Raw genomic sequence first — 16,451 nt, 5'->3', positions numbered from 1 at the left:
GCACCCCAAGACCTGCACACCCGAGTTGGCTGGCACAGGCTAGCCGTGGGTTTTTCTTTGCTGTGTAGGCATACCCTTTGGTTCTAACCCACCTGGCCGCGGTTTTGGACAGGGCATTTACTGTAAGTTTGGTTGTGTTATACTGCAATTGCTCTTCTGGTTCCTTCCATACGTCTTGCAGCCAGGGCACACAACTTTGACTCCATCTGTTATACTTACTGATTTCTTCCATCACTACAGTGTTGTCCATGGCTATGTGCACTGCCAATGAGCTCCATGTATCAAAAGTGGCAAGTTTTCTACAGGAAAGAGAGAGAAGTAAATCGAGGACTAATTACAAGGCACTAAGCAAAGGCATGGTTCTAGCAGAGAAGAACTTTCACTATTTCCCTTATAGTTTTCATAAAACGAGATACTGAACTAGAGAAGATACTGACTTTCACAGTTTGTGCCAGTCCTACCTCCTCTCAGAATTCATAACTTATCCAGTCAAAGCAGTGAGGGAAATGCTGTAGGGAGAGAAAATGCCTCTAACCTACACTGGTGATTGAACAACAGTGCACTATTATCATGTCCAATTCCTGCAGATAACAGTGTACTCCCACACAACTCTCTCCCTGGGCTCACCACCACAAAGCCCCAGTGGGAAATAATTAAAAAAAAAAAAAATTAAGGTTTACGCTTTATTCTGCCACTGCATTAGTCACTCAAATGGCGAGACTGCCTCTGTCCTTGACTCTTAGGGAATACCACTGCTGTCAAGGTCTGCAAAGGCAGTCCTCAGATGAGAACACAGATTCAGAGATGTTAAAGCCAGAAGAGACCTTATCTAGTCCTGTACAACACAAGCAGAGATTCCAGCAGCAAGCCCAATACCTTGCCGGGCCTAGAGACAGATTCTTGGAGGACTGTCCTCAACTGGAGTTCACTTGTCTTTTTGGTCCACCAAGCCTGGGAGCAAGGGGTAAAGTCTATCTCCTCTCTCAAGGTTTTGCCCCACTGGGATTGATTTCACAGGGAGTTGGGAGACGATTTGGTTGGGACACCACACTATTCAGCATGATTGCTTTTATACGGCACACTGCATCCAGAGACTTGGGCGATGGGCAGTTTGACTGAAAAGTAAAAAACTACCCCATCGCATTGCACAGAATGAACAAAAGGTAAAGCCCAGCACTTACTTGAGCACTTGTGCAACTGTGTTTGGTCCGTACCACTGGCCTATCGATTTGCCCTCTCCAACTCCCATCTGGGCTGCACCAAGTAGACACAACCAAATTAGTCAGCAGCCTCTATCGGTTATAAAAAGGATTTTATGGGAAAAGCTACAGCTTGGGTCTGGGCTACACTAAAAGGTTAGGTGAACCCAGCAACGTCTATCAGGGGTGTGAAAATTCCACACCCCTGAGCGATGCAGTTAAACTGACCTATCCCCAGTGTCGACAGCACTACGTCAACAGAAGAATTCTTCCATCAGCCTAGCTAATGCCTCTCGGGGAAGTGGAGAGGCTACCTTTTCACTACCTTTTCACATAGGTAGTGACTACACTGCAGCACTACCGCTGTAGCATTGCAAGTGTAGACAAGCCCTTAGACATGCTTTGGAGTCAGATCATGCCATCTTGCCTGGGGTGTGACAAGATCATAGCACCTCATGTGACTATAACAACAGCCCTCCCAGTCATTTAAGAAGCCATATTAATAGGCTCCAAAAAGGAGTCTCAGCCATACTCTGCTGGAAGCAAGATGGGTTCAGGGCTCAGGAACGAGACAAAGGGAATTCCTAAAAAGGCTAAGAACTGCAGATGCTTCAGAGGAAATGCTATTTAGAAGCAATTCTATTTAAACAACGCCTGATTTTTCAGAGGTGCTGAGCACCCACTGTTCCTGCTTTCTAACTAGGAGTGCAGGTGCTTAGCTCCTCCCAAAAAAACAGGCCCATTGCCATTTTTGCTTTGCTTTTCCTTCATCCTTAGAACACTTGCGCCCAGACAGGATCTTTGTGGAGTTCATGAGCACCTCCTACTCATTTCCCCACCTGATGCAATCTTCTTGCTTGCAAGATTCCTATGTAGCTGCTGTGGGCATGACTCGTCATATTCTCTCTCCCGTCTTGAGACGGCAAGTACAAGGGAGATAAGGATACTGGCTGACAGGATTTTCATGTCACAAATCCTTCAACCCTTAAATCAATAACCTTAATTTTAGGCAACACCACATAGGAAGCAGTACTGTATAGATTTCATTCATACACAGCAACACAAATACATAGAAGCTGATCTGAACACACTTTACCACAGCCCTTAGCAAATTATTTGTACATCACTCACTCACAAGTAGGTTACTTCTGAAATTGCTGTGCTACTAAAATAAACCTGAAGAATCTGTTGCTGTTCTGTAACATTCAGGGAAGCCCAGGGCAGGACACTCCTATCTACAACTTCCTCTTACCTATCTGGTGGATGGAGTAGTAGCTGTCTTTTTTGTCAATGAAGGCATTAAGTATGTTGAAGTAATTATCCGTCTGCCTCTTCCCTTTCACCCACCTCCAATCTAAGAGATACAGGGGGAAAAAATAGGTTACTTACTGGTATACTTCTCCACATGTCACTGCTTAGTAGGATTTCCTTAAAGCTATGAGTCAGAAGTCTTATTACTAGGGACCTGTGAAGATCCCAAAAAAGGACCACATTTAACAAGTAAAAGGGTCTTTTCAGAGGTGGGAATTGAAGACATTGTAAAAATCAATTCCAGGACATGCATTGACCCTTCTCTGTCAGGATGCATTGGCTCCCAAGGAGAGGGAATACCAATGTGAAAAATCTCACACACCCCTAAAATCCTGCAAGCGTGAAAAAACATTGGAATTTCTAGTGCCCAGAAAGTCATTGCAGAAGTGGGGCAGTTGGTTTGGGAAGGACAGGATGCCAGTGCCACAAGACGTCTCCTGCCAATCCACAGAACTTTAGCAGCAGCAGCCACAGAAGAGACCATGTATCACAAAGTGTCAGCTGGCTACAGGTGTCACTTCTAGAAAGGTGGGATTCAGGGAGAGACCTGAAGGCATCTCAGCAGAAGGTTAAAAATAAAACTAACAGCTGCTTATCGTACAGCAATTTTAACCAGCGTAAACGTTTCAGGCATACAAACCTGGGAAGTTTGGGGCTCTCTTGGCTAGCCCTTTCGGGGGTCTCAAACATGAAATGGCATTCTACTCATCTTGGGGGATGGGGAAGAGAGTTTGCAGTAATTTAAAAAAGCTCAGCAAACAAAACCACAGTCTAACAGTCAGCAGAATATCTGCAGGCTGCCATATCAATAAATCCAAATGCTAGGGTCTTTTCCACCCAGGAATGACATGATCTTGTCTCCAAACACCCACTGGTACAAGGGAAAGCAAGCTGCTCCACTGGTGCAGAGGAATTTACAAGAACATTTTTTACTGGCTAGCACAGCCTTTGCCAATTGTCCATACAGATTTATTGATGTTGATTTGGAAGGAAGAGATGCTAGTGAAACTCACTGGGATGTTTCCATTGGGGCTGCTTCATCATCTAGCTCTTCAGGTGAGAAGAGCTAGGGAAACTTTACATGGAGCCCACAGCAATTTCAAGTTGTGCCCTCTCTCTTTGTTGCCCTAACAAGTGCACCATCATTTGGACTGGCTCTGGACACCTCCCTTAAAGATGCATTGATTTACCTCTGCCTAAGTGCCGGCAGACCAATGCCTGAGCGAAGATCATCTGACCACACCTCAACATGCAGCCCCAGCCGGTATCAGACGTGGGGCCTGTTCCTCCTGTAGCCAAGCAAAACAATCAGAACAGAATGTAAGGGTTAGACCAGTTGTCTAGTCACAGTGCAATACAATGGCAGGTGAGGGAGGGAGAACTTGGAGCTCTCTAGGTATGCAAGGTGGGCGTTATGACAACAGAGACTCATCTGTCAGACAATGATGCTGAGGAATAAATATAGATTTAAGAGGCAAACCCTACCACCAGACCTTTAAGAAAAATAAAGCCAGGCATTTACAGAAGACGGGTGAGTTTCAAGTAAATATCCAATTCAGACTGAGGAATGAGACATGGGATCACACCAGCCCTCAGGCATGGGTCTGTGAACAAATCTCCAGCTCAAGCTACCAGACACCTATTTATTTATTTATTTCAGATAAAGGTGTTTTATGGACTATTCTCCCCATAATCTTCACCTAGATCTTACACCTGCTAAGGCACTTCGCCATGAAAACAAGGCGAGGACTCTACCCAGCTGCTGATGGCTAGACAAGGTTCCCAAGTGAATATAGAAATAAGCCAAAAGACAAAGGGTAATTAGGCTGTTGGTTCGTGTTATCGGCATGCAGAGGCTAAAAGCCAAAAGACTTTAAAAGCACATCCTATGGCAGAACTTCAAAGAAAGCTGCCACTTCCCCTCCCAGGCTAGGCCATTGCACGGCCAGCTGTTAAGATAAAGTTTAGAACGCTGAGAGTGACCAGAACTAGTGGGCTGGTTTTACAGACTCAGCTGCTCCTTAATACACTGATAGCATGAAATTTTTTGCAACTATTTTTTCTTCTCTCTGGTCACTTTATATCCAGGGTGTAGGGAGATAGAAAGTAAAAAAGCCAAAAGAGGAGATCACCACCCAGACTCATGCCAATATGTTAGATCAATTTCTCCTATTTGGTCAGCAGAGCTCTCCTTTAACCAGGCTGGTGGTTTGTCACTTACAGAGGACTCAAAAACATGCTAGGTGGTGTACAGAACAAATGCATTGCCCTTGTCTTCAAAAATTTGCAATCAAATTTTAAATGTCACAATGGATGGGAGCAGCCAACAATGGAGGGGGTAGTGGGGAGATGGGGTGAGAACAAGGTTTACAGCAGTAATAAGATCAAATGGTTACTTGATTATAGCATGGGCACGTCTTGGGGCTTCCTTGGAAAGTCATTGCTTGCATGGAAGCAGCACAGAAAAAGGTGCAGAGATGGGAATGGAAAAGAGCGAAAGGGCTGTTGAAGCATACATTTAAAGAGCTGTGGAAGCTTGTTGGGCCACAGGCACTTTATCTCGTGCTTCCCCTAGTACTTTTTGGGGGGTCCCTGCTGTTTCACTAATAGAGGAGGAAGTTTGCATCTGTGGTCTTGCTACTGTCTACTGTAAACTGGGATAGCATTAATCAAGTTCATAAATTAAGCCTGTAGAAGTTTAAGTTAACTGATATTCAGGGGAACAGAGACACAAGGTGGGTGAGGTAATTTTTTTTATTGGACCAACTTCTGTTGGTGAGAGACAACTGTCGAGCCACGCAGAGCACTTCTTCAGGTCCTCTTCTTCTGCCATCCCTGCCTCAAAGAATTTTCACAACAATGATGACACCACTCACAATGACCACATCCCCACCAACAACCATAAGAAAAAAATAATCATCTGATTGGGCACCACAGAGCGGATGAAACTGCACTCATGATCATTACATTGACTGCTTCAGGGGAAAAACTGACTGCAAAATCCTTAAATATCACATCCACCGTAATCTCTCTACTACTAAGAGGACATCCATACAGTCCGTGAAATCTAACCACAAGATAATGATCAAGCCAGCAGATCAAGCCACGGTAGTCCTCAACCGTGATGTCACTGATAAGGCCAACTGACAACTCTCCAACACCACCTACTATAAAGAACTGAAAGACAACCGCACACCACAATTTACCCAGGAACTTAGGGATCTCATCAAATCCTTCCCCAAACAACTTCAAGAGAAACTCTACAACTTCGTCCCCCAGGAACCCACCCCAGGGACCTTCTACATTCTTTCCAAGAATACACAAACAAGGGAACCCAGACAGATCCATCATATCTGGCCACAACACTCTTACTGAAGGAATATTGGAAATCACTCACCAAACAAAAGACCAGCTTCCTTGAGGACACACAGACTTCCTCCACAAACTCCACAACATTAACAACCGCCCTCGGAACACCATCCTCGCCACCATGGATGACACTTCCCTATACAACATCCCTCACAATGATAGCATAGCTGCCTACCTCAAATATTCACAAGACAATGGACAACCCTCAGATATCCACCCCAAACACATTGCCAAACTCATTCATTCCATCCTCACCCACAACAATTTTACATTCAACAAACACACACTTTCTCCAAACCATGGGAACAGCCCTGGGTACTAGGATGGCTCCCCAATATGCCAACCCCTTCACGGGCTACCTTGAAGAAAAATGTCTGGACAAATGTACGACAAAACCAATGACACAAAAATTGATGATCTTTTCATCTTCTGGACAGATGGCTTAAACTCCCTTATAGATTTCCACCACAACTTCAACAACCACTACACGTCCATTAAACTCTTTCTGGAACAATCCCACATGAGTATCAACTTCCTGGATAGCAACCAGCTTCAGCAATGGAATCCTGCAGACAACCACACCAGAAACCCACAGACCACCACACCTACCTTCATAGATCCAATGACCACCCTTAATACACCAAGAAATCTGTTATCTACAGCCAGACACTCAGATACCACAGAATGTGCTCGGAGGAGAAAGTCGGGGATATACACCTTAACACACTTAAAACTGCCTTCACCAAACAAGGACATTCCACCAGAGAAGTAGATCGCATCATGGCAAATACCCAGGAGAGAACCTGCTTCAATACAGAAATAAACCCCCCTAGTCATCACCTACCACCTCATACTGAAACCCATATGGGGTATCATCATACTACAATCCATACTCAATGGGGATCCCATCCTGAAACACCTGTCCTGAACCCGTACTTTTAGCATTCAAACAGCCCCCCAAACTCTCCAAGCTCATCATCAGAAACAAATTCCCCACAGACCAAAACATACCAACTCAAAGCAGCACCATCCCCTGCCAGAACAGATGCAAAATCTGCAGACATAGCTCCACAGCTAAAATGATCAACACCTACCCCCCAACATATCTTTCAAGACCCATGGACCCTACACATGCCTATCACAATATGTGGTATACCTCATCCAGTGCACTAAATGCTCCAACCACCACCATGTGGGTGAAACCAATCACTACGCTCTTGAATGAACTCACACAGGAAAATGATAAGACAAAACACCCTATCACCTGTGGGTGGACACTTTTCACCCGGGCTTTGGAGCGGAGCCCGGAGCAGCTCCGGAGCAGTGGAGCTGCAGGTTTTTGCCTGGAGCTGGAGCACAGCTCCAAAGCCCTGCTTTTCACAATGCGATCAATCACTATATCTGACCTATCAGTCCTCATCCTCAAACGAAACCTGCACAAACACTTGCAAAAGATGAGCCTGGGATCTTAAATTCATTACTCTGCTAAACACTGAAAATCATGGACTGAACAGACAAACTGGATTTATGGTTTATTACAACAATCTGTAACCCACTAATCCCCTCTTTTTGTCCTATGACTGCAGAGGTGTTAACAGGCCACTCTACTTTAAAATGGTCCCTTAGAACGTGCTAACTACTTACACTAAAACGATCTGTTCCACCTTGCATTTAGCTGCGACATGTGGAGTACCTTTCCCCGACCTGCAAAAGAGCTCTGTGTGGCTCGAAAGCTTGTCTCTCCCCCCCAACAGAAGTTGGTCCAATAACAGATATTACCTCACACCCCTTGTGTCTCTAATATCTTGGGACTGACACAGCTACAACTATGCTGCGTTCAGGGGAACAAGTTAAGTTCATCTAGGGTTTATTTAATTTACACAGAGAGGTTGAGATCAGATTGAGACTTGCTAAAACATTAGCTAACCCTGATCTAACCTCAACCTTTTCACTAGTGTAGACATAGAAGTGAAAGGGGTTAACCTCTGTACTCAGTCAATGTTAACCCCAGGAATCAGTCTAAGCTTCAGTGCAACCAGCTAGCCTATATTAAATTGTGTCTGCAGTAGGTGTTAAGGGAGGTTTCAAATCCCATTAGATAATTGATTTTAAAGAATTGGAAGAGTAGACCATTCTGTACCATTGTATCTAGCTCAAAATTCCAGATGTTTTGAGAAGTCTTATTTCTGAGTCAATAAACCACTATTCCATTGGAAGGGCACAGATATATAATTCCATTTGCACACTATTAGGACCTCCTCTGATTTCCATCCCATTTTTATAAATAAAATTGCACAAGAAGAAAACAACAGAATCATCTTCAGGATGAGGACCCATGAAAACTAGCCATTGATCCAGAGGAGAATTTTCATTCTATCACTACAGTTCATCCCGTTTGCACATATTCCTAATATGTTATACACAATTCCATGGTAGATGCTTTAAGGTGCAATTTCTTTATTCCACCTCTAGCTTTTATCTCAGCTCTTTGCTTCAGTTTAAGTACAATACAAATCACATACAGATTTTATTAATGTTTAATAAAAGTTTTGTAAATGAGTTCCGATAGTTCACAGATTAGGGACCCAATTTTATGGGGTTCCAGGGGCTTTTGTATAGATTATTTAGGTTAATCTTTCTATCTATCCAATGGGACTCAGTGCTCAGTCTAGAAGATATCAGAGATACTTAGTTTTGCAGTTCTCAAACTGTGGATTTGTGTCTCCAGAGATAACATGCTTGTTAACAGCAAAAATGTTTTAAATAAATAAATAAATAAATAAATAAATAAATAGAGGTGAGAAATAACAGACCTCAACCCTATTGTCCCTCTGCAAATTTGTGTACATAGAGTCAATCCCTTACCTTTCTCTAAAAGTGAAAAATTTCAAAAAGTTCAATGAATAGAAGATTGTTGGGGGATGGAATAGATCTGGACAAGGAGAAGACGTCTGGAGATAAATGTGAGAAGGGAGGGACGGGCAGTAGAAACAAAAGTGAAACTGTTTGAGCAGCATATTCCAGAAGTCTTGAGGTCTTTCTGAGTGTAGCCTTCATTGATTTGAGATCTACCATACCATTCTCTCACTAGAAGGGAAAACCTTTAATGGCAGCAGGTTGTAAAAGAGACCCAGTTTGGGAATATTTTAAATGAAGTTCCTCTACCTGTGGGTAAGACAGATATGTGTGCAAAATGCAAACAGTGCAACAAAGAAATGCAAGGCCTGGTTGCCCAAATGAAACAACATCATGAGAAGTGTTCCTTCTCAGGAGGAAGCTGAGTTGAAGATGATGAAAGCAACATGTCTGAACACGCAGGATCTTCAGGTTGGTCAACTTTTTTATTTCATACTTCTTTCTTAAGGACTGCCAGTGTTCCTTATGGACTATTCTTGAATTCTCATATTTGAGCAAAAAAAAAAAAAATTATATATATATATATATATATATATATATATATAGTTGTTACTCTATGGTACTATCATTTTAGATGCAGTGGTGATAAAAAAAATAGCTGAAATAGGCAGATCTTCCTTTTACAATTTCACCTTTAAAGTAGTACTGACTGTGAATGCAATGAGAAATACTAAATGAGCAGTATGGTAATAATAATTAAATAACTGCATTGACTTATTTTGTTTAGGAGAATCCATCCTCAATATACAGGATTCTGAAGACTATCCACCTTCAAGATCACCACCATTTTCTATAGTTTCAGAGTTATCTGCCAATTATAGTGTTTCAGTCACATCATGTATGGCACATAGCCACAGTATATCACCTGTAGCAAAACAAAAAAACAAAATCTCCATCATCCAGAAACAACCATAGATAAGTTTGTGATAAGACCCAGCAGATTACAAAAAGAGGTAATTGATGAAAAAATTGCCCGGTTTGTTTATGCAACAAACTCTCCTTTCTGTATGATTGAGAACCCACACTTCATTAACGGTTCAGTCATTAAGACCAGGATACAGTCCACCCAACAGAGCAGAGGTTGTAGGCAAATTGCTGGATAAAGTGTATGAAAGAGAAATTGAGCAGTGTGCAAAAGGTCTAGAGGGTGAAATTGTTAACCTGAGTGTGTATGGGTGGAGCAATATCCACAATGATATGATATCACACAAGCACATACAACAGAAGAAAGGAATGTCTTCCTTACAGAAAACAATTGATACATCAGGAAATGCGCACACAACAGAATACTTACAAGTAGCAGCAGTAAAAGCTGTAACAAACTGTAGAAAAAAAAATTCAAAATGTCTAGTATGCAGCTTGGTCACAGAAAATGCTGCAAATGTATCCGAGAAAAAATTATTAGAAGAGAGTCCCAAGCTAATAAACATATGGTTGCAGTGCTCATTTGATGCACCTCCTAGCCAAAGACTTCAGTGTTTCAGAAATAAAGGCTAATGTTGTTGAAATTGCAAAATACTTCCGTAACAACCACTTTGCAGCCGCTGCTCTGAAAAAAGTGGGAGGAACCAAGCTAACTCTCCCACAAGACGTGTGATGGTACCCAGTAGTGGACTGTTTTGAGCACTATATCAAGAACTGGCCTAATCGGATGACAGTTTGTGAACAATATCGTGAAAAAAATAGATGGCACTGTCACAGCCAAAGTTCTCAACATTGGGCTTAAGAGAAATGTTGAACACATGCTGAGTACCCTGAAGCCTATTTCTGTAGGCTTGAACAAAATGCAGGGAAATAGATGTTTTACTGCTGACGCTGTTGAAATTTGGAAGGAACTGAGTGAGATCTTAAAAAGAGAAATATGCAATGACAGAGTTAAATTACAAGCATTAAAAAAACGAATGGGACAAACACTATATCCAGCTCATTTTCTTGCAAATATTCTTAATACTTGGTACCAGGGTCAAACCTTAACTGCTGAAGAAGAGGAGTTAGCTATGACATGGACATCCAGCAATCATCCCTCCATAATGCCAACTATAATAAACTTCAGAGCTAAGGGTGAACCATTCAAAAAAAAATATGTTTGCTGATGATGTTTTAAAGAAAGTCATACCAGTGACTTAAGCATTTGGATTCAGAGACTGTTGAAGTGATAATCTCACTTTTAACAGCAGTAGCATCTTCTGCCGGTGTAGAAAGAATATTTTTTTCCATTGGACTAATTCATTCCAAATTGAGAAATCATTTGGGACCTGAAAAAGCAGGAAAGCTAGTTTTTCTTTTCGAGATTATGAACAAAACAGGAAAATGAAGGTGAAGACGACTGAGTTAGCTACAGAAGCCAATCTTTTAAGTTTCTCATGTTGACCTGGCTGACATAGTCGATGAAATATTTAAAAATAAATAAAATAAATTAAACTATTTTAGTTCAAAACAATTTTAACAAAAACAAACCTGAATTTAAAAAACCTGAATGTTTAACTAAATTCAAAAATCCATATGCTTGTTTTGTTAAACTATTAGATGTTTGCTGTTGAAGAAAAAAAAACCAGAACACATAACGTTGTTGTTTTAGTTAAATAAAACAATTTAAATGTCTGTCTGGTGATGTTCTCCTCCTAATACAGCATAGCAAGAAAATCCTCCAAATATTAATGATTAACCTGTTAAACTGGAGATAGTTAACCTCCCAATGACTTCATAAATATCTTTTTCAATTACCTTTGGTAAATAAAATAACCAAACAATCATTCATTTTCTGATATAGCTGTAAAATTAATCTGAAGTTTTCAAAAATAAATCACTTAAAAATGTATAGTGTGTACCTTCTAAAAATGAAACCTACATCTATCTCTGAGTTGTGAAGAATATGTATTAAGGTTATAACAACCAACAAGAATGCATTTTTATGTAGAAATCCATGATTAAATCGAGTCTTCCTGACTAGTGATTTAAATCAAATCCACCCTGCTTATGAAGAAAAGAAAACTGGTTCAGTTATTAGAAGGATTTAAGATAATTTGATTCAGAAAGATCACCTACAAAATTAATGTTAGCTACCTGCCCTTTCTGGAAGTCTGGATTACCATTTAGAAGCAACACTGCAGGGTTGCCTCACAAAAGGGGCTCAGGACACCAATTTGGCATTGCCTAGGGTGTTGAATGTTTTTCCAAACTGCTAAGAAGTGCCTAAGCACATAGACGGTTTTGTAGAATCTTCTGAGTCCACCTCTGTTTTTAATATAACTTAATTATTCCAGAGCTCTTAGCCAGCTGAGACTATTTCTGAACTAGTTGTAGTGTCCAGTGGGGCCTGCTGGCCCAGCAATAATTAGGAGAGTCCAGCATGCAGATATCATGTTGTTTATGACCCCAGAGAAAAACAAGAACATTGAGAGCTAATATTTTTAACAGGAGCTCTACAAGTTATATGTGATCACCTGGGCCAGAGATAGGAAGTGTGATAGCATATTTATTTTAAACATTGTTTCTCCAGAAAGGATAAACTGTTCAGTACTTTTTGTAGTTTTTCTAGCATAGTTGTTCTAGTTTCAGATATTCCCTTCATGCCCTAATAAAAGCCTGCCTTACTTGAAAAAATTAATTTAGAAAAATATTAGTACATTTTAAAGGAGTCCTATCCAGTCCTACTTGGTCAAGAGGATGAGACCAAAAGGAAATTTATGGACAAAGAAGATTCGGGGATACTCAGAACTATCGGGAAAGAAAAGCCCACCAAGAAAAAAAGCACAGCATATTTCACAACAGCAGGCAGCTTTCAGCATGCACATCACAGCTAAAGATGCCTGGGAGTATAAAGTTTTCCAGATAGGAGAAATGAGAGGCAACATCCTTCCTCTCTAAAAAAAGGGCTAGTCTCCAGTTTGTGCTCTTCTGCACCTCTCCTCTGTGGCGTTTATCTGGCCTCTGTTAATGGAGTATCTGAGCACCTCAGTCATTAATGGAATTATCCTCACAACATCCCGGTGAGGGAGAGCAGTGCTATTCTCAACTTTGTACAGGTAGGGAACTGAGGCAGAGAGCGGCTGAGGTGGCCAAGGAAACACAGGGAGTCTGTGGAAGAGCAAGGAATTGAACCTGTATCTCCCGAGTCCCAAGCTAGCACCCTAACCACTGGACCTTCCACTTCCCTCTTACGGCAAAGTAGTACACTTCCTCCACATCCATCACTGCCCAAGATGTAACCAAATGTTAATAAGAGGCCAGGGATAGGTGCTAAATGCGGTGGCTTTAACAGGTGCTCTCCTCACCCCTTGGGAAGTTACCTTAGCACTGCATTTGGTTGTTGTTCACAGTTCAGGTCTCTTTAAAACGGTGTTTTCTGAAAGCACTCCAGTATTTTACTGCTACTCCACTGCACTTCAGATGCTTATTTCTCATGAGATAGCACTCTGTACACATTCCAGATCCAAAGCCTAGTGAGGTCAATGGAAATGCTCCCATTGGGTCAGGCCCTAAGAGACAAGCCAGACTCCTTTACAGTATAGTTATTTTATTAACTATCTGTGCTACTTACCAATGGCAGGAAAGTTCTTTCTATATGTGAACCAAAGCCGAGATGTCACATCCAACAGGATCTCCTCTTTCTCTGAAGAATTTTCAGAAATAAACACATGTAACATCCCTGAGAAAGGCATCAACCCTACCTAAATCCCCATCACTTAATAACTTTCACTGATGAAAGTGCCTGGCTTGACAGGAGCAGGGGGACTATTGCATGAAGGATGGACCAGTCAAAGATCCAGCCTACAGGGCAGGAGAGGCCTGGGAAGAAAAAACAGGGCCATGTTTGGGGAAAAACAGTCTTTACTACTTCAGTCTCTCCTTTCCAGTGTTAGTCTTCCCTAGTTTTAAGCATCACGACCCTGTATCTCCAGCCAGGAACGTGGAAGGAGAGGGTATTCTACAACCCCTGTAGCCAAAAAAAAAAAAAAAAAAAGACGACAATTTTCTCCAAAAATGCAGCAGGAGTGTCTGAAGGCAGCAGGAAAGGCTATCCTGACAACATGCAGGGGAACACATAACTGCATGTACTGTAAGCAGAATGCCTATAAACTACCAAGCAGGGGCTGCACTTCTTCAGGATGCTACTTAGAAAAAGCTGGGATTACGTAAAAGTTCAAAACACTACATGGGATGGTTAGATGTATGTAAAGCCCTCATGCCCTGAAAAGCACTGCTTAAGTACTAGCATGTGAGTGAATTACCTGTGAACACACTGTATGTTCTCCCCAGTATCCAAACAGGCTCTTTGGTCTCAGGGAAGTCTTCATACTCAAACCTGAGAGTATCATAGGTCAGAGTAGCTGGTGAGAAACAGAAATCACATGCACTGTGGTTTGTTTTTTTCTGGTTTAAAATAAATGTAAGATATAGTAATACAGGATGGATCACTTCACAATTCTAATGTTATAGTAACATGCATACATGTTGAGCAGCTGGTCTGAGCTCTGGTAAGAGCTCTATCGATCACAATAATAAATACCACCTAGCTCTTATATAATGCGTTTCATCAGTCGATCTCAAAGCACTTTATAAAGGTGCTAAGTATCATTCCCATTTTACAAATGGGGAAACTGAGGCACGGATTGGGGAAATGAGTTGCCAATGTCACCCAGTCGGGCTATTAATAGAGTCAGGAACAGAACACAGGTCTCTCTCCTGTGCTCTACCCATTAGACAACAGTGCTTTGATGAAATCAGCAAGCTATGAAAAATTACTACATCAATGAGGAAAAGCTCAGGATTGAACCAAAACACAGGAATTGCCAAACTTGATCAGACCCAAGTTCCATCTAGCCCAGTACCCTGTCTCTGACAGTGGCCAGTATCAGCTGCTTCAGAGGAAGGGGTAAGAACCCTGCAACAGGCAGATGTGGGATAATCTGCCCCTTCCCGACATAGGTCTCAACCTGGTCTCTAATAATAGGAGATTGGTTTAAACCCTGAAGCAGAAGGTTTAATATCCTTCTGGAATTTCCAGGTTTGTTAATTAACAAGTCCCTTCTTCCCTGAGTAAATGCTTTTTGGTGGTGCACTGAGAAGCCTAGGATTAAATGAACATAGATAGTAGATAATGTTTTCACCCCTCAGCTCACAGAGAGCCGAGAAGTACTAAATATCCCTCTCAAAGATGATCAGTCCCTTCTAAGGGTTCTAAAAATTGCCCCTTTGTTAGAATCAAACATGCAAAGGTCATTTTCTTAAAAAAAAAAAAAAGTCTGCAGGGTGGGGAAAAGGTGAGACGATGTTCTTTATCCATGTCACACGATAAGTCATGGGAAACAATGGGAGCTATGCTGAGGCATCCAATCTAGAGGTTGCAGGCTTGTATATGATCCATTCTACTAGTTTCCTTCAAAACATGACCTTGCTCAGTACTTAAACATCCGTCTTTTCTAACGTAAGTATCCAACTCTGATTGCGCATTACAAAACAATCCAGCAGTGCAGTCTATTGCAAGGCATTCCCAATCAGGGCTGTGGTCCTCTCCACAGGAGTGACCAAACAAGCTGTTGGGAGCTTCTGAACAATGTTTTAGTGGAAACAGGGCTCCACTACGTGCCTTGGGAACAGTTGATCTGAGCTTCAAGGAAAATGCTCCTAATAAAAGTGTGTCAGAAGATTCAGTTCAAATCACTTTTTACTTGCACGTGTTATTCTTGAATAAGCTTGAGCAAGCTACACATCAAATTGTAACAGCTTTACTTAGTTCTACTGTACAGACAAGATAGTCTCAGCAGCTATTTTAGCTGACACAAGATTCAATAAATTACCCAGTGATACACCTGACATGAACACCACACAGAACACTCCATTTCCCTCTGTAACTGGGGGTGTAACCTCTTAGCTTTCTGGTGTGACTCAGTGGCCATTTCTCAGTTGCCACCTGTGCTGCTGATTTCACTGTCCTTCATTTTAATTTTATGAGTAGAATTCAATATACTCAAATTCAGTTTTCCCTGATCTTAGAAATTGGTGGTTTATCACCATTGCATTTAGGGCTTGCCTACACTTGAAGGTTAGTTTGGATTAAGTTAGATTATGAATTTAAAACGATATTTGTGAACAACACTGTTTAGACAAGCCCTCAGCCTTGCTAAATGTTACCCCAGTTTTACAGGTGTGGTCAATAACTCCTCTACAGTTTATGCTAAGAAAATATAATAGTGCATAGAGGGTCACAAAGAGATTCTACTCCTCCTTTTAGCCATATATGTTAATCTATATTACATTCAGAAAACAAGACAAACAAGATGTTTTTGTCAATGAAACCCCACAGGTCTCACTTGGATCTTCTGCCCCCTGGTCTTTCTAACCTGGAATATCATGATCTGAGTGTCAAGGGGAAAACAAAAGCAGCAGAAAACTGCCATCACTGGGTTAAACTGTAGTTTTCTTTGAGGAATGGGGCCCTATCTACCTAAATGGGGGACTAATTCCAAATTAACACCTGATTGGCCAGACAAGCAAGTAGATTACCTGTACCAAAGTTCTCAAACTTTTTCACAGTATGGACCACATCTTAATAAAGATAATGGTCCTCTCTTCCCATGGGCTACAGCTCCCCTGCAAGCACAGCAATTCTTTACATATTAATATTTTCCTATGATGTAGCAGCCAGAAAAAAGG

At 41.5% G+C, this 16,451-nt stretch overlaps 1 protein-coding gene across 1 annotated transcript in view; it reads right to left on the bottom strand.

Moving 5' to 3' along the window:
* The window catches only part of ATG4B (autophagy related 4B cysteine peptidase), a 35,776-nt gene that overhangs the window by 10,736 nt on the left and 8,589 nt on the right, over positions 1 to 16,451 (bottom strand). The window contains exons 2-7 of the mRNA XM_065411136.1: positions 14,027 to 14,125; positions 13,336 to 13,407; positions 3,701 to 3,799; positions 2,452 to 2,553; positions 1,182 to 1,254; positions 220 to 299 (exon numbers count right to left, since the gene is read on the bottom strand). Coding sequence (XP_065267208.1) covers positions 220 to 299; positions 1,182 to 1,254; positions 2,452 to 2,553; positions 3,701 to 3,799; positions 13,336 to 13,407; positions 14,027 to 14,125 — 525 coding nt within the window. The remainder of the gene's footprint in view (positions 1 to 219; positions 300 to 1,181; positions 1,255 to 2,451; positions 2,554 to 3,700; positions 3,800 to 13,335; positions 13,408 to 14,026; positions 14,126 to 16,451) is intronic.

This window comes from Emys orbicularis, chromosome 9, assembly GCF_028017835.1.
Source record: "Emys orbicularis isolate rEmyOrb1 chromosome 9, rEmyOrb1.hap1, whole genome shotgun sequence".
Taxonomy (NCBI): Eukaryota; Metazoa; Chordata; order Testudines; family Emydidae; genus Emys; species Emys orbicularis.
The sequence above is the reverse complement of the archived record's forward strand: the minus strand, read 5'-3'. Positions and strand labels throughout refer to the sequence as shown.